Below are 22,150 nucleotides of genomic sequence, written 5' to 3' on the forward strand. Positions count from 1 at the left end.
GTGGGTATAGTAGGGCGAAGCGTCGCAACTAACCGTTTGAAAAACGTAGTGCAGCGGCGCGAAAATGGAAAATCAATACGACAAGTGAAGGAAAATGATTCGGAAGCGAATTTTCCGAGCCACGTGAGAATCTCCGGGAAATAATCAATACAACGTGAAAAACACTAAATCATTAAACAATCCGTGGCAGGGTCGGTGAAAATGGTGAAAATGTCGAGATAGAGACGGGAAACTCGGCCCCAGCATGCCGAAGAAAATAGACTTTGGGATAATCCACGTCACTAGTAAGTAGCACGAAGGGGGTGCAGTTTTTTCAGTTGTTTTTCCAGGCGAAGACCCCAAGCATCGGGCTACCGAACTGAACTCGCACGGCCCCACCGTGAAGGGGTGGCAGTCGAGCAAAAACTGCGACTACCCCCAGGAGGTGGTGATTCAACTCAACGAACGCTGCTCGCTGAACAAAATCCAGATCCTGGCCCACCAGTATTTGATCCGTAATGGAGAAATCTTCTTTGGTGACTAAAAATTGTACAGGGTTTGTTGCAGCGACTAAGCTCGAGTTGTTTTCGAGCAATGAGGACACCAACACGGTCGAAGAGGTGGAAACCATCAACTGGGATTACTTAGGGTACATCACCCTATCGGATAATCAAAGCACAGGGTTTAAAAGTAGAGAGCTGAAGTCTGCCAACGTCCCGGTCACCACCGCCACCTACGTCAAGCTGAAACTCGGCAAGAACCACCCCAACTCCCACAACAACAATAACCAAGTCGGAAATCTACCGGGTCTTTGAGTGTTTACTGACGGTGCCGTTTCAGGTGAGTCTGATCGCGGTGAACGTTCTGGGCACCGAGATCGTCGCCAGGAGGCACTCCAATCCCGAAAACGCCGAAAAATTCACCGATCTGGTCAACGACCCCGAGTATTGGTCGCCTTACGACGACCTGGCCTTCGAGATGTACGTGGATACAGATGTTGCAAAAATCATCCGGGAGATGGAAACGAAGAAGCGACTGGCTGTGATAAGTGAAAGATTTGAATTCGCCCGGAAGCTCAAACTCGCCATGGAAAGCCTGCGCAGCGCTGGCGAAAAGCTGGGGAAATACGAGCTGGAAAAGCGCCACGCTATCGAACTGGAAGATTACGAACGCGCCCGCCACAAGAAGAACCAAATGGACGACTACAGGGTCGGCGTCTACCAAGAGCTTTGCGTCGAGCAACTCCTCGAAAGCGACGGAGTGAGTACAAATGTGTGTAGATTGCAAAGGAGATTTGATTTGAATTGTAGCACTGCCCCAAAAACGACGAGTGCCTCGACGAGGTTGACTCCGGTGGCAAGAACCCCCTCTCTCCCACTTTGTTGAGAGTGTCCAACGACAAGAGAGCCAACTCGCCTCAGATCAACCAAACGCAGGTCTCCCCGCTGCACGTGCCAAGACACCAGAGCCCCAAGAAGGGCTCGCCCAACACCGGCAGCCCCACCAGCATCCAGACGCGAGGGTCGTTCCGCAGGCGCAACAAGTCGGCGGGTGCTATAGTTAAGTCGACTTACGAGATGTACGAGGACAAGCCGCTACCAGCCTTGAGACAGTACTGACTTCGCTTTGGCTGTGGCGTTGTCTCACCACGGTGTGTTCCAGCTCTCAGACGAACGAGTTCTTGAGGGAGTGCCAGCTCGAGACCGACTACAAAACCACCTCGAAGCTGACCGAGCGGGAGAAGAAACAAGCGGCGCTGCCCATCCTGGTGTTCGGGAACGATCTGGTCGAGAAGTACTACTCGAAGCACTACTGCGACAAGGAAGATGGTCTGAATAAATTGAAAGAGGAGTTGTTGAGCTACGACAACACGAAGATGCACACTGCGAATAAAACCGCCAGAGCGGCGATTTTTCTTTTGCATCGCACCCTCAGGGACAAGGTTTTTTCTGTGTACAATTTAGCAAACGAGGTGATACGACTGTTCTTCGTCCAATTCGTCCCTGGGCGAGTCTCCCCGGCTGAAGTGTCCCGAAGCGTCGACAAGCTCCTCCCCGAACTCCTCACAAAATCAGGTGATACTAGCGCTAGAATACACCACATGGCGGTTCACACTATTCTGACAATGGCCGACTGCAAGAACGTCAGGTGAGTCCGACACGGGATTAGATTCTGCTTAATCGAGTTCTTGTAGAGACCTCCACTTAATTCCCGTTCATTTGAGTAGGCCAGTTAGCAGCAGTACTCATCCTAGACTAGCCTTAAGTAGAGCAGAAATGGTCGAGCAGCTCATTATCAATCACGGGATATCCACCGATAAGCAGAGGTAGTAGACTAGTCCCTCATAGAGTCAGCTTCGTATTTAGCGTTGTATTGCATTGTAGCGGTTTAACATGTAGAACTTTGTCTGAGTTTGGTTCGAGCGGTTTGCACCATCCCGCAGAAGCTGTAAGAAAGGTTTCAGAGCGCATCCTCGTCCTGGTGTACAAAGTTAACCCGCGCTTGGTGCGGAAACAGTTGCCCCCCGACGACGACATCACCAGAAGGAATCTGCTTTATCGGCAGCTGTTCCACGAGTTCGACAAAATCGATCTGCAGGTGAGAAAGCGACATTTCCAATTGTAATTTCTTCTCCTTGAATCTTGCGGTTGCAGAGAAAGAAAGAGATGCTGGAGAAGACCCGCGTCATCCAGCAGTGCTCCGTGCCTCCGAACGAGTTTCTGAGCCCCGAGCCCACCCCCAACGAGATAAACAAGTGCCCCAGCACCTCCAACATCCAGAACATATTCACTTACGACCAGGTGAACAGCCAGCCGAAAAACTTCACCATCTCGAAGAGTCTGAGCGGCGGCAACATCCAGAAAAACGGAACCGCCAAGAACGAGAGTTCGAGCTCCGCCAGCGGGATTTCCTCGCCTAGCAACAACTCCCAGAAGGAGGAGGACGAAAAGTGAGTGGGTTGCGTGAAAAAACAAGTCGCATTTGCTCTGTTGTTATTATTCTTGATACAAAGTGTTAATACTTGAATAATTGTCCAGGCAGTGCATATTTTGCAACCAGCCGGAGAGCAGCATTTTGTCCGTGAGCAACTCGATGAACTCGCACTACTGGCGCTCGTGTCCGATGCTGGTGCGTTGCAAGGAGTGCAGCCAAGTGGTGGAGGTGTCCATGCTGACGGAGCATCTGCTGATGGAGTGCGAACGCCGCGAGAACTACACCCAGTGCTCGCAGTGTTCGGAGGCTGTAAAAATCGCAGAAATCAAACAGCACGTCGCGAGCTGTCGCGGATTGACGGAAGGCCACAATCGGTGCCCCCTCTGCCATGAGAACCTCGAAGACGAGGAGCTCTGCTGGAAGAAGCACCTGATGGGCGACAAGCCTTGTCTGAAGAACACTAGGATTAAGATGCAACCTCAGAAGCAAGTCACCATTCAAGTTTAATCATCTTTTTATTGAGGCACCGTGTTTTTCGATATTAGGATCACGTCACGAATTCTTTTGACCGTCCTTATTATTTAGATTTAGTCAATTGAGAGTCATTCGTCCATTCAGAAAACTGTTAGCAATGTTATTTGCACTTGTTCGCTGCAGGATCATAGTGATATTTTCAATTATTCTCTACCTGTTTCGTTGTTGATTGGGATTATGGGGGGGCAATTCATGCGGGGTAAAGTCAAAGGGTAACGTTCTAAATTCAAAATACCAATCAAATTATTTGTGATATCGTGCAAGAAACTGTCTAGTGAGACGTAAATACGCAATTTTGTAACCTTCTCGGAGGATTTTATGCTTTTTCTGTACATAATACGTATTTTATTCCAAATACATATGAAAATTACTCACATCGACGGACTTTTACTGAGAATCCCCGGACGGTTTATCCTCCTCCTTGGACGCCTCCTCCTCGTCTTCTTCCAGCTTTTTGAACTTGTTCACATCTAAAAACACAACATTAAGACACTTTGCAAAAATTCTTTGACACATTCAAAACACCACCATTATAGAGGGCGCCACCACGCAAACTTCATATTTGTCTTTTTTAATAAAAGTTGTTGCAAATTACGAAATAATTTAGAATCACCCCTAAACTACATTCCACTTTTTATAAATAAATTAATTAATAACAGAATACATTTTTACGTGTCACATCAAAAATTACAGTTGGCACACCTTACATGTAAGATACAATTTTTGACATTTGTTTAAATCTTTGAATAAAGCAATAGTTTTAGCAATTAAGTACCATATTTGGATATATCTCCTCCCAGAAGTCTCAACAAATGCACCGTGCTGTGTTGAGACATGTAACACCTGAGTGATGTGGTACCCCTCCAGCCGCTGATGTGGATGACCAACGGCACGTCATTACCCTCAATGTCCTCCTTGTAAATTAAAACACAACTCCCAGGACCTGCAAACATCGATGAAAATCCACAATACATATTTTTATCAACTCACTTAAATTCTCGACTTGTTTTTGTATGACTTCCGACAGTGACGTAATCGGGGGCGACTTTTCAGGATTGTCGTTCATCAACAACGTAATCAAGTCCTCCCTAGGAATGTCAATTTTCCTACTGTCCCCGATATACGGATAAATGCTTTCCAACCCGTCATTTGCAATTCTAAAGGCACATTTCATATTTTTGTTATCACAACGAACGAACGCTTTAACGCCTGTGTTAATGAACTTGATGACGTTTTGATTCTGTACGACCAAATCGCGGACCGCATTTGACGTCAAGTAGATGTTCTTCTTCTTGCCGATGTGACACCGCGTCAGCAGACATTTTGAATCGAAAGTGTCAGAGATTTCATAAAACGACTTGATCTCGTCCCAGACCGGTTCTTCTTCCTTGAAGAAGACGAAGGGGTCTTCTCTGTAACCTTCGTTGCGACGCTTCTTTCGTTGATTTTGCGGCAGATCGTCTTCATTTTCGCGTTTCTTGTTGGCGATCTGTTCGCCCACTTCATTAGCCTTGAACGACTTTTCTTTGGCGCTGAGGGGCTTCAGCTTTTCCAAGACGGCGACGAAGAAGGCACCCGTGTTTTGGTGGTGGGGCAAAATTCGCATACTGAGACGATACATTAATAAAATAAATAAAACAAAAACCGATTGAGCATACCATCTGTGCAAATTGTACGAAGCTTTGTCTTCTGGTTTGGGTGGGAACATTTGCGGCCTTATCGTGGTCCTCCACTTTTCATCCACTTCTTCGTAAGAAGTGTAAAACTCCAAATTTCTGCTGCTCACCAGCCAACTTTCCATACCTACCCCCAAATACATTGTACAAAATAAAATAACATAATAGAATAAAAAACTCCACCTGGGACATATTTTAAGCCTGGCAAAGAGCTGCTGACATCGACCAGCTGAAGAGCGCCATCTGTTTCCGCGAGTAACCTATGAATTACAGCTTCATTTTCTACTGGATTTATGGAGCAAGTGGAATAGACTAGACGCCCCCCCACAGTCAACAGTTCAGCTCCCCTTCTCACAATTCTCGATTGAATTCTAAATAGAAAAAATTAAATCCGCTCAATTTACTAAATAAAAACAATCGCTACCCGTGCAAATTTAAGCCGTTTGCCGGCGTCCACTTCATCCAAATGTCCGGATTCTTTCTCAAAGTGCCGTCCCCGGAGCAGGGCACGTCGCACAAAATCCGGTCGAATTGGACTTGTTCGACTGATCCGTCCGGTAGTGAAGCCGACAAATTGGGCAAAATGGCGCTGTCGTGGTTGATCACAGCCACGCAGGGCGAATTCAGCCTCTTAGCTTGGTGCACCAACATGTAACACCTCTTGTTGTCGACGTCATTCGCGATCACGTATCCCGAAGGGATGGGATCGTCGTTCGCGTGCAATATCTCCAGAAGCTGCGCCGTTTTGGATCCGGGGGCCGCGCACATGTCTAGAACCTAATCTGAGTTGTGATTTGCGGTGGCTGAATGCGCGACTCACTTTGTGGTGTGGTTGGACGTCAAGCAATAAAGGCGGAATCATACTGACGGTTTCTTGTCGCGAGATTGTCCCGTGCTCGGTTTCGGAAATTAAAAAGTTGTGCAATTTGTAGTAAGCCTCGCAACGGCGGATGTCTTTTCGCGTCAGTTCCAACTGCCAGGCTAGCTTATTTGGATACCTAATTGTTTTCATTATTTTATCGACAAATCTGCATCTATCATACTTACCAAGGTAAAGGGAATATGTTTGGCGGTTTACCGTCAACACCCTCCTGGTTTAAGCAGTCTTTAATGAATTGACCTTGAACTGTTTCCAACATTTTACAAGCCTCCCCTTTCGAGCCTGTTATGCGAAACGTGGCAGGCAGATCTGTTTTCAAGCTTGTAATAAACTCATCAAATTCCTCGCTTTTGCACACGTTCTGAGTCTAATAAAATCAATAAGTGATTATCGATAAATATATTTTTGTATACCGACCTCGTAGTACTTGACAAATTTTTCATTTTCTTTGACTATGTCCATGTAAGGCTTCCGCGTGTCGCTTTGACCCCCCTAGTCAAGTTTATTTTCAAAATTAAGAAAATACATATTTTGAGGTTAGAATTGAAGTCACCTGTTTTTGTTGGGAGAACTGATGATTTTTTCTAAAACCCGCTTTTCTGCGCCCCATCGTATTACAGCTTTTTTATTTAACCTAGTTATGAATTTTATGTAACTAATTTAGTAAATAAAACACCGTACACAGATAACCTCCAAATAAGAGTTTCACTGTTTCTGACTGAAAAACACGTGTTGTCAGAAGTGCCAACACAAACGCTTAATTGTTGCCACACATTACTGCAGACGTGTTTAGTGACATCGGACGCTGGAGTTTGGCAGGCCTGACGATTTTCACTGTATTGAGCGCAAAATGGCGATTCAAAAATAATTTTGAAAATCGGAAAATTAATCAACAGTGCATTTATTGTGCATTAAAATATCATATAAAATATACATGACATGTTTGTACAATGAACAGTGTTCTTTAACGATGAGTATAACAACAAATTGAGTACATTAACAATTTCACGCTGAAATTATAAATTCTGAGCGGAACTTGGGTGTCTTGAGAAAGATCTCGTGTACGTTCGAGGGTCAGAAATCCACCGAGTTGAATACCTCTTCGAAGCTACCGGCGGATTCAAAGATACATCGGTGTCTCGCAGCTCCAGACTTTCAATGATGGACGAGGACGGGCAAGAGCTGGGGGATGGGGTAAGTTGTGGGGACAGCGGGCAATAAATGGGAGAAGATGTACCGTTGTACCTCGCTCGTGGTCTCCGATTGGTCAAGGAAATGTCCGGATACTTGCAAGTCGGGCTGAAAACGGGTGAGTAGTATTCCGGGGAGAACGAGTAGTCTGGAGATTCAGGAGGAGAGGAAAAACAGTAGACCGAAGAGGGACAATACTTGGAAGAGGAGGTACGTTCGTCGTTGTTGGAGTAACTGAAGCGAAATTTGGGACGCGATGAGTTGTCCGGCAATGCAGGGCTGTAAATCGGGGACAAGGGGAGATAGTTCGGGGGAGCGGGCGAGTGCGGAGGGGTCGCGTAGGGAGTGGGCGAGGAGAAAGTGTAGGTGGAAGATGAGCGGGAGTAGTATGGGGAAGGTGGGCAAGAAATGGGGGACGACAGAGTAGAACTGCGAACCGAATGCGAGGGGGATGTCGGACACGACGTCGAAGAGAACGAAGAGTAATTCGATGCAGCTGAGCAGTAAGTCGAAGACAAAGGTGAACAAGTGGAGGAAGAATACTGTTTAGGGGAGAACGGGTAGTACGTGGGGGACCAGTCGCGTTGGGGAGAGGTGAAATAATACTGAGAAGGAGACGAGGCTAGGTAATACGGGGAACGGTAACTGTCGGGGGAGGTTGGAGACAGCGGCGAATAATAACTCGGAGAACGATACTTTTGCGTCTTTGCGGAATTGTACCAGGGTCAAAGATGAGACTGGACCGGAGTGGGTGTGGCGTCTTTCAAGGGCGACAAAGAAGTTGGAGACTCTGGGGAGTAGTACGGAGAAGGTGCATTACAAACGAGAGACGCGCCAGCGTTCGTCGCCAAAGAAGTTGCGTAATTCGGAGGTGTCGAGTAGTAGGTCGGATTTTTTGAATTGTGATTTTCTTCTATGATCTGGACATAAAAAGACATGATGTAAAGGTTAAGGGATACGATTGTCACGTACCCGTTTTTGATACGTGTAGGAATGGTTTTTTCTTCTACAACCCATCAGGAAGCGTAAAATGTTTGATATGTATTTCAGAAATCGTTCAATACTGACGTATTTATGGAAAAAATTCTAATAACAGGAGGTTACATAACCTGTACGCTTCGATGTCCAAGATGACAACTGGTGGTTGAGGCGCAGGACCGGGTGCGCCAACACCTGGATCGACACCGGATAAAAATCAAACACCCAACTGTACTCAACTTTTTATTTGAACTTTTAACATCTATACATAATAAAATATATTCTATATACATGAGACTTTCCTCAAAACTAATAAAGAAAAACACAAGAAACAAAAATTCTATAAAATACAGTCTTTTACTTAGTGTAGTGCTGTCACTATAAAAACTTATTCCAAAATATAAATAGCCCAGAAAACTAAAAACTAACAATCTAAACGTTAAAAAAGTAGAAAGATTAATGTCCCTAGTCTTGATCCTGACTGGGACTGGTGGGTGAATAACTCGGACTCGACGGTGAGTACCTCGGTGGTTGAGGCGAGTACGCTGGTGACGCCGGCGAGTAGCTCGGGGACGTCGGCGTGTAGGTGGGTGACGTCGGCGAATACTTTGTACTGTGCGGTGAATATTGAGGACTCGTCGGTGAATAGCTCGGCGAACTCGGCGAGTAATTCGGAGACGACGGTGAGTACCGCGAACTCGCAGCCGGAGTGTGCTGTGGACTCGACGGCGAGTAATTCGGCGACGTCGGTGAATAACTCGGGGAAGTCGGTGAGTACTGTGGACTTCCTCCGGCGAACGACGGCGAAGTGGGCGAGTAGCTTGGAGAAGTCGGAGAGTATTTGGGTGAAGAAGGCGAATAACTCGGCGACGCCGGAGAATACTGTGGCGACGACGGACTGTAACTCGGGCTCGTGGGCGAGTAACTTGGCGACGCCGGTGTGTACCTCGGCGACGAAGGACTGTAACTGGGACTCGTCGGAGAGTAACTCGGCGAGGTGGGACTGTAGCTGGGACTCGTCGGAGAGTAACTCGGCGACGTGGGACTGTAACTGGGACTCGTCGGAGAATAACTCGGCGAGGTGGGGCTGTAACTCGGACTCGTCGGAGAGTAACTCGGCGAGGTGGGACTGTAACTCGGACTGGTCGGCGAGTAACTCGGTGACGTGGGACTGTAACTCGGACTGGTTGGAGAATAACTCGGTGATGTGGGACTGTAGCTGGGACTCGTGGGCGAATAGCTCGGCGATGTGGGCGAGTACGAAGGAGACGTCGGACTGTAACTCGGGCTCGTGGGCGAGTAACTTGGAGATGTGGGACTGTAATTGGGACTCGTTGGAGAATATCCCGGAGAGCTTGGAGAGTACCCGGGCGAAACCGGCGTCATAGATGGAGAAGTGGGCTGGAAGGATGGGCTCGAGGGACTGTACGACGGCGACTGACCGTGAGGCGAGGCCATGAACGGCGACATCGCCGGAGACTGTGGAGTCGGCGACCAAGCACCGTAACCCGGAGACATTCCGGACGCGTCTGACGCCGCCGACGGCGAGAACGCCGGTCCTCCAGGCGTCATACCGCTTCCCATCAAATCTGCCAAAAGAACATCGTTAGTAAAAATCGTCGAGTCGAGCGTTGCTTACGTACTGTGCGGGGACCAAGCGCTGCCGACGTACGGTGTGGTGCCTTGATTCCAAGGAGTCATCGCCCCTCCGGGACTCATGCTCGGCGTCGCGGCCGATCCGAAGAACATCCCCGAAGACATGATGTCGGCTCCGTGGGCTTGCGGTATCGGAATACCCATTTTACACTTCTCCGCGTCCAACAGCAAATCAAAACAACCGGTACCCATCCGCGGCAACTGGCCCATGATGATGTTCTCGGAGACGCCCCTCATGGGATCGACTTCTGCGTGGGAGGCGGCGTCCATCAGCACGTCCACCGTTTCCTCGAAGGAGCATCTCATCAGAGCGCCGGTGTCTTGTCTGTTGATGCCGTGACGCGTGATGGCCATCAAGTGACCTTTGGCGGTCATGACGTCGCACAACAAAGCGAGATGCCGGTAGTTCACGTACAGACCGTAGAACTGCAGCACGGCGTTCATTTCTTTCTCGACGGATTTACGAACGGCTTCGATTCCCAGCACCGAGAAAATCTCGCAGATGTCGTTGGAGAAGGTCCTGACGGGATCGACGTCTCTTTCGGAGAGGACCTTCATCATGCTGGTGCCGTCGGTTTCCAGCAGCCACTCGGCGATCGCCTTGAACTCTCCGGTCTCCGTGATCACGATCCTCTTCTTGGAGTCGTTCTGGGGCAGGTGCATGTACACTTTCGAGATGGCCTCGATACCTTGCAAGGTCATGTCGCTCAACATGTTCGCTTCGATGCACCTCAAGAACATGTCGTCGTCCATCTTGTCCACGTCTTCGTCGGCGCCATCTCCGAATTTGCCGTCGTCGCTGTTCATTATGCGAATTCGCAAGACCAACTTTTCCGCGTTGTCGTCGTTGAAGATGCAATTCAAGTCGTCACCGAAGCCGGCGTTGATCTTCTCGGCTATCTGTTCCATGGTCAATTTCTTGTCGGTCATCCTCTTCCTGTCCAATTCGATGCGCAACAGCCACGGTGAAATTCTCGTCGGATCGAAATCCGGCATCTCGTAATACACATTGACGAACTCCTGATCCTCCGGGATGACGGTATTTTGTGGATCCGGATCGTAGTAGATGGCAGTGTTGGCCGTCACTTTCCGCAACGTGGTGTGCTCGAGTCTGCACAGCACGTTTTTGGCTTTCTCCGCGTCTCTGGCGGCGGCGCCCGTCAGGAAAACCGTTAGAGACGGAGCTTTGGGCTTCTTGGATATGTTGATGATTTCCTTCAGACGGGGCACACCCAAGGTCACGTTCTTCGACGACACGCCGGCGAAATGGAAAGTGTTGAGTGTCATCTGGGTGGCGGGTTCGCCGAGCGACTGAGCGGCCAAAGCGCCCACCATCTCGCCGGGGTTGGCTTGAGCTTGTTGGAATCTGGTCTCGATCTCACCAATCAACCACTCGAACGCCTCCGTGCTCAATCGGAACTCCTCCGACACGCACTTGGTGCAGAGAGTCGACCTGACAAGACACTGGAACAGTAGAGTGGCGTTTTCGTTCGCTTGTTTCGACAGTCTGTCCTCTCCGGCCACGATCACGCATTTATTGAGGAGCTCGCGGACCCCCTGGATCACCCTCAGCGGGGACAAATCGGTCGGTGCCCTCTTGTTGATGTGGAAAATCTTCTGCACGTTCCAGATCATGCGTTGCAAGTTACACGGCAGCACAACTTTTGACTCTCCACTCGGGAAAATCTGTCTCAACGCTTCTCTGTCCTTCTGCAACTGCTCCCACTCGGTTTCCAACTCGGAGATGACCTCACCGGAACCCATCAGATCTTTGATGACCTCTTCGTTGAACACTCTTCTCAAGTATCTCTCGTTGCTGGGGTCGAAACGGAATTTCCTCTCGAAAGCTTTGTTGCTGAGCTTCACGGTCGGCAGGGTTTGAAACTCGACCATCTCTCCGCAGAGGCCGTCTTCTCCGTAGCGCAACTGGATGAGCTGACCCACCGAGTTACGCACGGTGCCGTCGTAATGCACCATTACAGACTCCATAGCTTTGATGAGACGACGTTGGATGTAGCCAGTTTCTGCTGTCTTGACAGCGGTATCGATGAGACCTTCACGACCACCCATGGCGTGAAAATAGAACTCGGACGGTGTCAGACCGGCTAAGTACGAGTTTTCGACGAAACCGCGCGATTCTGGACCGTAATCGTCCTTGATGAAGTGTGGGAGGGTGCGCTTGCGGAAGCCGAACGGGATACGTTTACCTTCGACGTTTTGTTGACCCACGCAAGCAATAACCTGGAACGCAAGCACGTCACAAAATGCAAAGTGAAAGCTCGAGCAGCACCTGTGATATGTTGATGTTGGAACCTTTGGAACCCGACACGACCATGGCCTTCAAGTTGTTGTACTCAGTCAGAGACTTCTTAGCCGAGCCTCCGGTTTTGTCACGAGCGTCGTTCAAAATTCTGTTCACTTGATTTTCGAAAGTCTGCCTCAGAGTGTTGCCAGGAGTGGGTTCCAGTTCCATATTGTGGGCCTTCTGGATCACTTCTATTACGTCCTCCTTAGCCTTTTTGATAGCTTTTTGAATTTCCAAGTACGTCTGGGGATCGGCGATCGTATCGCCGATACCAATACTGTGACCTGCAACGCAATTTTTTTTATCAAACGGAAGGATTATTTTCACCGAGAGTCTACCTTCCAGGAGTAGCCAGTTGTTGACTACAGTTTGGATGTTGCCGTAAAATCGGCCGCACACTTCGTGCCCCAGCTCCAACATACAAATGTGAAGCAGAGACCCAGCCGAAGTACCCAAAGTTCTTTTGCACAGAATTCCCATGATCAGTTCTCCGTGTTCCACCATGACCTTGGTGTCTCCAGGCGAGATCCATTTGTAGGGTCCGTCGTCCTCGTCGTCGGGATGGGTCGAATGCGTCCGGATCATGTTGACGTTTCCGGGAATGATCAACGAGAAGATTTGCTTGCCGGTCCACAAGGGTTTGGGTTTCAAGATGGCGGGTCTGGGCATCTTCCCGTCCCATATGGGCAAAAACATCAACAAGTTCATCATCTGCTCCTTCTCTATGAACACGTCCCTCTTGGTCATCTTCCTGATGGCGGTCAACGTGTCCTGTACGATACCCATGACGGGTTTGTTCGCCTGGGGGGTGATAATCTGTCTGGGGGTGATGTGCAAGTTCTCCACCTCCGCCCTCGTCTCCATGCTTTGGGGCACGTGCAAGTTCATCTCGTCCCCGTCGAAATCGGCGTTGTACGGCGACGTGCACGACAGGTTCATCCTGAACGTGGACCAGGGGAGGACTTTGACCCTGTGTCCCATCATACTCATCTTGTGGAGGGTCGGCTGGCGGTTGAAAATGACCAAATCGCCGTCTCTGATGTGCCTTTCCACTTTGTAGCCGCACTGTAAGTGGAGGTCGGACGATTTCGGGTGGAACCTCAGATCGATCCTTTCTCCGTTGTCCCGGATAATGTATTTGGCTCCGGGATATTGGGAGTTGCCTCTCTGGACCAGTTCTAACATTTTGTCGAAATTGAAAGGTGTGACTATTTCGGGAAATGTCAAGTTTTGCGCGATGCTTCGAGGGATTCCGACTTGGTCGATGCGGAGGTTCGGGTCGGGGGTGATTACGGTACGGGCGGAGAAATCGACACGCTTGCCCATCAAGTTGCCACGGATGCGACCCTCTTTGCCCTTCAGACGGGACTTTAGCGCTTTCAGGGGTTTACCCGACTTTTGCATCGCTCTGCAACAAACGAAACGCTTCAAATTTCAAATCAAACAAAAAAAGTTGCTTCTCTTAATGTGGCACGGTTGCAAAAATAAACAACGCGGAATGTTTTTATTACTTGGAATCTATACACATATTGCGCAACAATCATTACGTCATTTCTCCACAAAAATAATACCACCACCTTACACAATTATCTCAATTTATGCTGCGTTTTTGCATTTCGGGCCAACTGTTACACATCAATTTAAAAAAAAATAATTGTGATTTCTTCCCATCTCACCTTGGCATTCCGGGCATGTCGTTGTCGACCAACGTCGCCACATGGAACTGCAGCATCTTTATATTTTCTCCAATAACGTGAGCCGCAGCTCCCGCGGCTTCGTTCTTCTGCAATTCGTTATTGGACTTAATTATGTCGGCCAATTTGTGGGTCAAATCGTCTTGATTCCTTGCGGAACCGTACATCACAACGGCCGGACGTACAGGTAGCGGCGGTACCGGCAGTACTGTCACAATCATCCAGTCAGGACGAGCAAATTTCGGGTCCATACCCAATATGAAACACTCCTCGTCTGCCAAAACGTTACATAAGCAACAATACAATTTTTTTTTGGTTTTGTTCACCTGTGATATGTTTGAGGATCTCCCAGACTCTTTCAGCAGACAAGGCGATTTTCTTCTCTTGCGAATCTTCATTTAAATGCTTCCATTCCGCGGTGAGATCGAGTCCTATCCGCCTGATGTTGGGCTGGTAGCGACCACAACCACCGTGACCTTGCTTTTTAGCTAAACGCGGCAAGTTATCAAAAATAACAGAACTGATATTTGTGACTTACCTTGATTTGGGTCTTCGCCCTCTTTACCGACGTCCATCTCGTCGCCGCCCTCGCAAATATTTTTGCCCTTGCAGAGATCATAAACGAACGCCAGGCGCTTCCTGGGTTGTCCTTTTGACTTCATGACAACCTCTTTTATTTTGGGGTTGTTGGGACTGACGAGGAGTTTGCTGCAGTAGAAGCAGACGCACCTCAGGATTTTGATCGTTTTTGTGACGAAGCCGACGTGAAAGACGGGTTTGGCTAGGTCTATGTGTCCAAAGTGTCCAGGACACTCGGTCATGTTGCCAGCACAAGTCTGGCATCTGGAGTGGCGATCGATGACGCCCTGTCTGGGGTCCATAAGGCCCCCCATTTTGGGGCGGCCCGCTTCCATGGTCTCGGGGAAGCGGATGCCACCCTCGGTGACGGACATACGACGCTGCAAAAAACATTGCATTCAAAATTGGTGCCAAGGCGAGTGACTTTTGATTTTGGCGGTTGGCATCACTGACTACGTCAGATGTTTGGGTGGTAGCTGCCATATCTCATAAAACAATAGTAATCGTCAGAAACTGTGTTTTTGTTGATCAGATCTGTCGTTGGTGTCTCAATTGAGCAACTGTGAAGGATTTTCGTGCTAATTTTCGCTGTCGAGTGTCGATTTCGACAGATCGCAAAATGTTGGACAGCGTACTTGATCGCAGAGGAAACGGTTCCTGAACAGCATTTTTATGTCGGCAGTTTTTTGGTATTAATTCGTGTTTTTCGGGTCCAAATTTATGATAAAAACGTGACGCAACAGTTGCAGTTTCGTTTACTTACTATTTCATCTGGACTTAATATGCCGAACTGCACTCTTTTCACTGTTCTAAGCGGAGCTTTACTGTCACTTGCGGCCATTTTGGTGGCAAACACAAGCCTACTGCGATCCTCTCCTTGTAAATGTGTTGTAGCGCGCTATGGCGTCGCGTGGAAAATCCATCCCCACTCTAGGTGGTGGGAGTCGTGCACATGCGCACAAATGTACGCAGTGGCGTACCACACAAAAATAGGGCTCTATTTGTTTAACGCTAAGTGGTTTAACCCAGTAAAAATAATATACACTGAGTAAAAATGACAAATTCCCAGTAAAATAACACAGATGTTCAGCACAATTATATAAGTGAGTTGTAAGAAACCAGATTTGTACAGTAAAAAATATGTTTCGTTAGGAAAACAAACGCCGAGTAAAAATGATAAAATTGTTATAAAAAAAATATATTCAGCAAAGTTCCAAATTTGAATTGGATAGCATTAAGTTTCTAAGTAGTCATTGCATAAATTAGATTTTAAAAAACCGGGAAATGTCAAAGAACTTGACACATTTGATTAGTTTTTTTCGTAGTGTGAAAATGGCTTTTTTAGAAGTGAGTTAGAAGTATAAATCTATTAAAGTGTGAAATAAGATTCCTCAAACTGTAAAATAAAGTACTTCTTGGTACTTCATTCAGGTAAGTCTCGTTTTTAAAACGTTTCCTCGATGCTGTTATATCGCGCTTACCAACCTCGTTACGTAATACACTATATTTCACGTTATAAAAAGAAGCTCATTAATATTGATTAAAGACCAATAAACATGAGCACTCGTCAGTCTGCAGAGAAAAACGCAGACAACGCAAAAAGTGAGGTTATATTTAAACAGCTGATCTGTGATCTGTAAATCTGTAATACGTGGTGCGTTCACAATCAACTCTTCAAGACCTACTTCTAGGATAAATTTAAACGAACACCGATATAACTCTCTCGGCGTCATGGGCGTCACATGCGCAACTTTCGCAGTCACCCCCCCCACAAAACGCAACAGTATAGTAAAATTTTCTTTATTTACGAAAAGTACAAGTGCATAACACTTATGCAATATTTTATAAGATCAAAAAGTGATCGGTAGATAATACTGTGTAAAAGTGTTAAAATTCAAAGTGGCCTCTCGTATGTCAAACTGCTACCGCAAACCAGACGTCTTCAGTCCCATCAGAGTGCTCTGACTTATAATCCCGTGCGACTGGTGGTAGTTGTTGTAGGCGGGGTATCCATTCTTCACGTTGGCAAACCTCTTCTTCATCCCGTTCTCCCTGACGTGCTGCCTGTCGTTGACCTGCGTCTTGTTAAGATTCTTGGGAAAGTGAAGGTTCTGCTTGGTGATGACTTTGGAATCGGATTTGATCACCGTCACCACGTGATCGTTCGCTCTGGCGTTATAATTGATCCTCGGTTCTGAGCGAGTGGCGCACGACTTCGGTTCCTTCATCGACGGAGGAGGTTTCCCGTAGTGCTTGCTGATTCTGGACGGCAGTTCGGGAGTGAAGGCTTTGGTCTTGCAGGAACTCTTGTGTCGGTTGTGGTGGGTCGACATGATTTCGTACAGCTTGTTCCTGTAGTCCTCCACGGAGAGGCGGACGTCGTCCTTGAACGGGATCACGATGTCATGCGACAACTCTATCTCTTGGTCGGGGTCGTGGAAAGCTGAGACGTACTCGTGCTCCAGAGCCTCCTCAGCAGTCAGTCTTTTGTTCGGGTTGAAAACCAGCAACTTGTTGATGAGAGAAATCGCCGACTTGCACCCGTTCTTTCCCAGAACCGCGTGAAGCGGTACTTTCTCCACCGACGAAGCGTTCTTTATCATGGAAGTACCCACTCCCGAGACGCACACCAAATTAATATCTACACCCAAATTCGATTACAAATGATTTTGTCAACTCCACCTGACAGTACTACCTTCCTGAGACGGCGTCGGGATCGTCGCCATAATCTTCTCGACTTGGTTCACAGTCGAAGACCCCGGAAAAATCGGTTTTCCCGCTGTGATCTCGGCTAGAATACACCCCAGACTCCACATGTCGATCCCCTTGGTGTACCTCCTGTTGGCGATCAGAATCTCAGGAGCTCGGTACCACCTCGTCGCCACGTAATCTGTCAGCGTGGGGTCAGTTTCGCTCAAATTGCCCTCCGAGCCTTGACTCAAAGAGCGCGCCAGTCCAAAATCGGCGATCTTGCACCTGGGGACACACTTGAAACGACAGTACCACAACAGTGACAGCAGTACCTGCACATGATGTCCAAGAGGATGTTGCTGGGTTTGAGATCTCTGTGGATCACGTTGCCCGAGTGAATGTACTTGACAGCTTTGAAGAGCTGGTACATTATGTACTTCTTGTGGATGTCCTTCAAGATGCCCTTTTTGATGACGTTGTGCAGGTCGGTCTCCATGTACTCGAAGCCGAGGTAGATGTCGCTGTTGTTGGCGGCTCTACAACAATTCATAAGAACAAGTTTTTGAGAAGGGGATGGGCGGAGCCGGGATTTGTACGGCGAGTGCATGCACTTGCCATCACGTGATGTCCACTTCTCATTGTACGCGTGTTTGATCGCATGTGCAACGACAATAAGCATTAAGGCAATTACCGTTGTCGATGGAACGAATTATTGATCAATCAATTAATGAGACTGGACCCTTTCCCCTTTGTTAGGCTCGGCGAACCTCGCCGTCCCCTTAACCCACATCTATCGATAAAATAAGAGCGCTCCTGTGCGAGGGGCGGCGGTGATTTCTTTTTCTGTACCTACCTGTGGATGCTGTGCAGTTTGACGATGTTAGGGTGGTTCTTGAGCGATTGCAGAAACATAATTTCTCTGAATGTCCTCTGGGCGTCCGTCTGATTGCGAAAAGCGTCGAATATTTTTTTCACAGCCACAACATCTTTAGTCTTCCTGTCGATGGCTTTCCACACGATGCCGTACGCCCCCTTGCCCAGTCTCTTCTGAATGTCGAAGCGCTTCGAGATGTGCTCGTCAATTTCGAAAATCTTCTCCTTCGGATGCGGCATTTTCCTCTCCGTCCAGGAAAATTCACCAGTTACAGTTGAGAAGGAGTCGAGCGAAACATTCTTCCAAATCGATGTTAAAAGTGTCACGGTGACGTCTGAATATTCCGGTGACACATAAATTATTTACGTCGTGGATAGCCTTGATCCGGTTCGATTTTTGAAGATTTTTCGAAAAGACACGTCAACCGGAAGTCGAAACGGATCGAACGGTCTGGACCGAACGGGACACATCAAATCACAGAATGTTTTGTCAATTAAATACTAAATAAAATATAAAATGGGTTTGTTTATTCGTCACATTTTACTCGCGATCGTCGCCAGGGCAACAATCAATCGCACCTGGACTCATCACTCGATCGTTTTCGAATTTGAATCGCGCAGCGCCACCTCTCGGCACTCCGCGCGCTCCGGCTACCGCCCGCCAGAGGGCGCCCTCGCTCCGGGCGCTGCCACCCAGACTATAAATAAATATTAGAGCACGGCTTTTACTTTGTTTCATTTTTTCGCGGACCATTTCGGCGCAAATAAAAAACGCGAAAACCAGAAGAGGCGACACGACGAGGATAATAAAAAAATTCGAGACGGGGCGCGAGTTTTTATGGAAGCGTTAAAATTTTGCAGTCCGGGCAAGGGTTGTGGAGGAGTTTGTTTTATATCAATCTTGAGTGCGGCCAGTAATGCGTTACTGACATCGGGGGTTGCTATGGATACGTTCGTGAGGGGTGAATTAAGAAAGTTTATCTTTATTCGGGGCGAAGGAGGTGAAACGCTGAAAATGATATTCCGGGAAAAGGTCGGGTCGGTGTGTGTGCTTTTTTTTTGTTGGGATTGTAAACGCGACTTGAATGGTTATTATTGGAACATTAACATATCATGATCCTATTTGTCTAGAACGCATTTAGTGATAATTAATTGCAGTTCTATTTTTGTGGGCGATAAAAAAAGATCAAATGGAATGGTTCTAAGTGGTTTCCCCGCGTCAATTAGAGCGGGTACGAGTGTAATTTCACTACCTAACGTCACTCGATGGGTTTTTAGAGGGTGAAAAAAATCTGAGTTATGTGTGAGTTGGCAGAGACAATCAAAAAGTCATTTATTAATTGGTACTTTTTTAGTTTAGCTAATTGAAAGTCTTTTAATAATTTAAAGGCCATCAAATATAGTACTTTCTGTTACTATGTATTTGTTGTCTGAAAAAAATATAGTGACGTATTTTATACTTATAAGCAATATATACAGTCATGCTTTCTTTTGTGCACCTTGTATTATAACTGATTTAAATATGGATATTTACAAATAAATATATAGGGTGATAATGCGCCCGGCGAAATTGAAAATGCAACCCACAATACATTAGCAATCAACGTGGATATTTGTTTTTTGATTTAAAAAACATAAAACATAGTTAGCTGTGCAGTTTCGTAAATTTTGACATAAACGTCATTCGCTTGGTTAAATGAAATGGTTAAAAAACGAAGAGATTTTGGGAAAATGTGCATAAATGTGCAACAACAATTGTTCTTGAATTTAATGAATTTGCTATGACCTGATCTCTTAAAACTTGTAGATCTTGTCTTTATGACATGTTTCTTATTCTTGGAAAGCACTCTTAATTTGAAAAAAAAAAAACAGGTTTATTAGCGTGCAACCATTTTTTCCACATATCAGAGAGTTGTCTGATTTTATTGACTATAATTTACTGTTAAATAAATATCTAAATATTTAGTAGAAAAATGAATAACAATACATTCTACTGTGTAAAGGGAATAGCGCAGAAGCTAATCGAAAGTAAATAGGTGTCATTCATATATTTTGCCTTTTGGGTCCATGTACTTCAAAAAAGGCTAGGAGGTCCTTATCGTATAAGTCATAAACCATTTACCTCAGCATCCTTATTGTCATTTGAGGGAAAGGTGATAAAATTCTTTATTTCTCTTTTTCTCTGGACAGGTAGAGCAAAAAATCTAAAAATAAATTCGTGAATAGGAAATGCAAGAAAGATTGTTACCTAATTTTTAACTGAAGTTCTTCTGTTGAAGGTCCTAAGAAAACAATTGTTCCACAACAGCCCCAGACAAGTGTGATAAACAAAAGAAATGAAAGTGACCTCCGAAATTTTTTAATTGTTAATTTATTATCATTACAATTTATTTCTTTTTTTAAAGAGTTTTAATAATAATTGAAAATGCAACTCACAATACATTTCCAAAGCTAATGTGGGTATTTGTGTTGTTGATAACGTTGTAAATACTTTGTACTTAAAAAAAAAATACGAAGGGCTTTTATTTGGAATTTAATTTTTCTGTAAATGCACTTCTTTTCAGATTATGAAGTACAGAACGCGAAATTTTGTATTCTGAAAAAATTTTAAGGCCTAAAAACCATTTTATTTATTGCATTGAAAATTTATGAAATTCTAGAGCTTAAAATCGAAATAAAAATAAAAAACAACTGAGAATATTTACTGTCGCGAGCAATAAATTTTGGTCGTCAAGGTCATTTCAAAATTTGGTTAGATTGTCACAACTTTAAAAAATTTCCCTGTCTGATTATGCCCACGTCAACAAAGTGTCAAAAAATTGAGAAAAAAATGACAATTAATGTCATACAACATGATGATGGGTTATGATATTTACGACTGTTTTACAATGGAGCATTTTCGATCTGCGTCAAAGAATGACCTTGACGACCAAAATTCATTGCTCGCGACTGTATGTATTTAAAATTAAAAAATTTCAATTCTTTTTTCAAAACGTTTTATCTTCAACTGAAAGAATTTAATTTATAATACTAAACTAGCAAACACAAGCAGATTTTTTTCTAAATTCAAATTAAAAATTGCTTGATAAAATAATTTACAGTGACATTTTTGACGTGGAAACTAAATACAAAAATTGTATTTTGTGTTTTTTTTTCTATTAACTAATGGCTTCTTTTTGCAAATTAGTCTCGTCGTTAATGCAACGTGTGTTCAAAAAATTTGTGGTCCAGTGAAATGGTGTTCTTTTGTTTCCGTTAACGTACGACGTAACTTCATCAGCTGTCAAATCATAAATGTCAAATGTCACTTATTCATCGACCAAGCATTCCCTTTGCAAAAAATTGTTCTTTGCAACACTATCTAATCAGAGTTTTCCTGTTTTTGATTGTGACGCAATTAATTAACATCAAAATGGTGGTAAAATGATTTCAACGAAACGTCAAAGCATACCAACCGCGCAACTAGATGTTGTTGGTGTACTTGACTTCAACAAAATTTTGAACGCTCCTCATGCCTTTTTGGCAAACAAAAATTCCTAAAGCAGCTCTAGTAATTTTGTTTCTGTCATTCAGAGCCGTCATAAGTCTGTCACACGGTCATTCGGTAGCTCCTGAAAAAAAAATGAATGATCCCGTACCTAGAATTCCATTGTGGCAGGTAATATCAAAATAATTAGGGGTGTAGTGGGGCGGTCGCCCTTAAGACGGGGGACCCAAGAGTCCAGTGCGCGACAAAAGCCCCGTTCATCTTCCCTACAAGGCCAATATTTCCAAACAGTGTCGACAGTTTTACAGCTTAACTGTGCGCAATAATGTCGGCAAAGTAAAACGATCCTGGACAAACAGCGGTCCGTGAGACGAACCCATTTCGTCACACTCGCAGGAAATTGGTCAATAAAAGTCAAAATAGCCAAATATCGTCCCTTAATTTGTTACAGTAGCTCTACTCATCTGTATTGTTGCTTTGCGAGATGTCGCCCAGAATTATGGCGATCTGATGGAGAGCTTGATAAAGCGATCGGGGGGGCTCGCCCCCCTAAATCGGACACCTGATGCCCCCGTCGATTTTGATCGAGCGAAAACGGGAAAACTGCATCGAAGGGATGGAATTCGTCGAACTATTAGCTCCACTAACAAGCGGGTCAGACCCGAAGAAAGTATAAATGATTTTATATTTTTA

At 45.9% G+C, this 22,150-nt stretch overlaps 4 protein-coding genes and 1 long non-coding RNA gene across 5 annotated transcripts; 1 reads left to right on the plus strand and 4 right to left on the minus strand.

Annotated features, from left to right (window-relative positions):
- The first annotated feature begins 92 nt into the window (after positions 1-92).
- On the plus strand, positions 93-3,823 carry LOC138123823 (centrosomal protein of 104 kDa). The gene is made up of 10 exons (XM_069038648.1): positions 93-284; positions 330-494; positions 547-770; positions 820-1,239; positions 1,290-1,591; positions 1,642-2,127; positions 2,174-2,305; positions 2,364-2,577; positions 2,634-2,929; positions 3,018-3,823. The coding sequence occupies exons 1-10, from the start codon at positions 245-247 to the stop codon at positions 3,418-3,420; spliced, it is 2,682 nt and encodes an 893-aa protein (XP_068894749.1). The 5' UTR covers positions 93-244; the 3' UTR covers positions 3,421-3,823.
- Nsun2 (tRNA (cytosine(34)-C(5))-methyltransferase Nsun2) lies at positions 2,956-6,753 on the minus strand. The gene is made up of 11 exons (XM_069038649.1): positions 6,557-6,753; positions 6,421-6,495; positions 6,171-6,370; positions 5,944-6,121; positions 5,548-5,900; positions 5,307-5,494; positions 5,106-5,250; positions 4,438-5,054; positions 4,223-4,390; positions 3,823-3,917; positions 2,956-3,220 (listed from the first exon to the last, which is right to left on the minus strand). The coding sequence occupies exons 1-10, from the start codon at positions 6,611-6,613 to the stop codon at positions 3,835-3,837; spliced, it is 2,064 nt and encodes a 687-aa protein (XP_068894750.1). The 5' UTR covers positions 6,614-6,753; the 3' UTR covers positions 2,956-3,220; positions 3,823-3,834.
- Positions 6,754-6,887: 134 nt separating this feature from the next.
- On the minus strand, positions 6,888-8,353 carry LOC138123828 (uncharacterized). The gene is made up of 2 exons (XR_011156915.1): positions 8,167-8,353; positions 6,888-8,114 (listed from the first exon to the last, which is right to left on the minus strand). It is a non-coding gene; the product is annotated as an uncharacterized lncRNA (long non-coding RNA).
- A 49-nt stretch (positions 8,354-8,402) lies between these two features.
- Polr2A (RNA polymerase II subunit RpII215) lies at positions 8,403-15,326 on the minus strand. The gene is made up of 8 exons (XM_069038640.1): positions 15,170-15,326; positions 14,366-14,786; positions 14,154-14,315; positions 13,810-14,101; positions 12,472-13,541; positions 12,119-12,417; positions 9,816-12,069; positions 8,403-9,761 (listed from the first exon to the last, which is right to left on the minus strand). The coding sequence occupies exons 1-8, from the start codon at positions 15,245-15,247 to the stop codon at positions 8,638-8,640; spliced, it is 5,700 nt and encodes a 1,899-aa protein (XP_068894741.1). The 5' UTR covers positions 15,248-15,326; the 3' UTR covers positions 8,403-8,637.
- Positions 15,327-16,190: 864 nt separating this feature from the next.
- Erk7 (Extracellularly regulated kinase 7) lies at positions 16,191-18,526 on the minus strand. The gene is made up of 4 exons (XM_069039073.1): positions 17,951-18,526; positions 17,430-17,633; positions 17,102-17,382; positions 16,191-17,047 (listed from the first exon to the last, which is right to left on the minus strand). The coding sequence occupies exons 1-4, from the start codon at positions 18,208-18,210 to the stop codon at positions 16,329-16,331; spliced, it is 1,464 nt and encodes a 487-aa protein (XP_068895174.1). The 5' UTR covers positions 18,211-18,526; the 3' UTR covers positions 16,191-16,328.
- Between the last annotated feature and the right edge of the window lie 3,624 nt (positions 18,527-22,150).

The sequence above is a fragment of the Tenebrio molitor genome, chromosome 2 (assembly GCF_963966145.1).
Source record: "Tenebrio molitor chromosome 2, icTenMoli1.1, whole genome shotgun sequence".
In the NCBI taxonomy this organism is placed as follows: domain Eukaryota; kingdom Metazoa; phylum Arthropoda; class Insecta; order Coleoptera; family Tenebrionidae; genus Tenebrio; species Tenebrio molitor.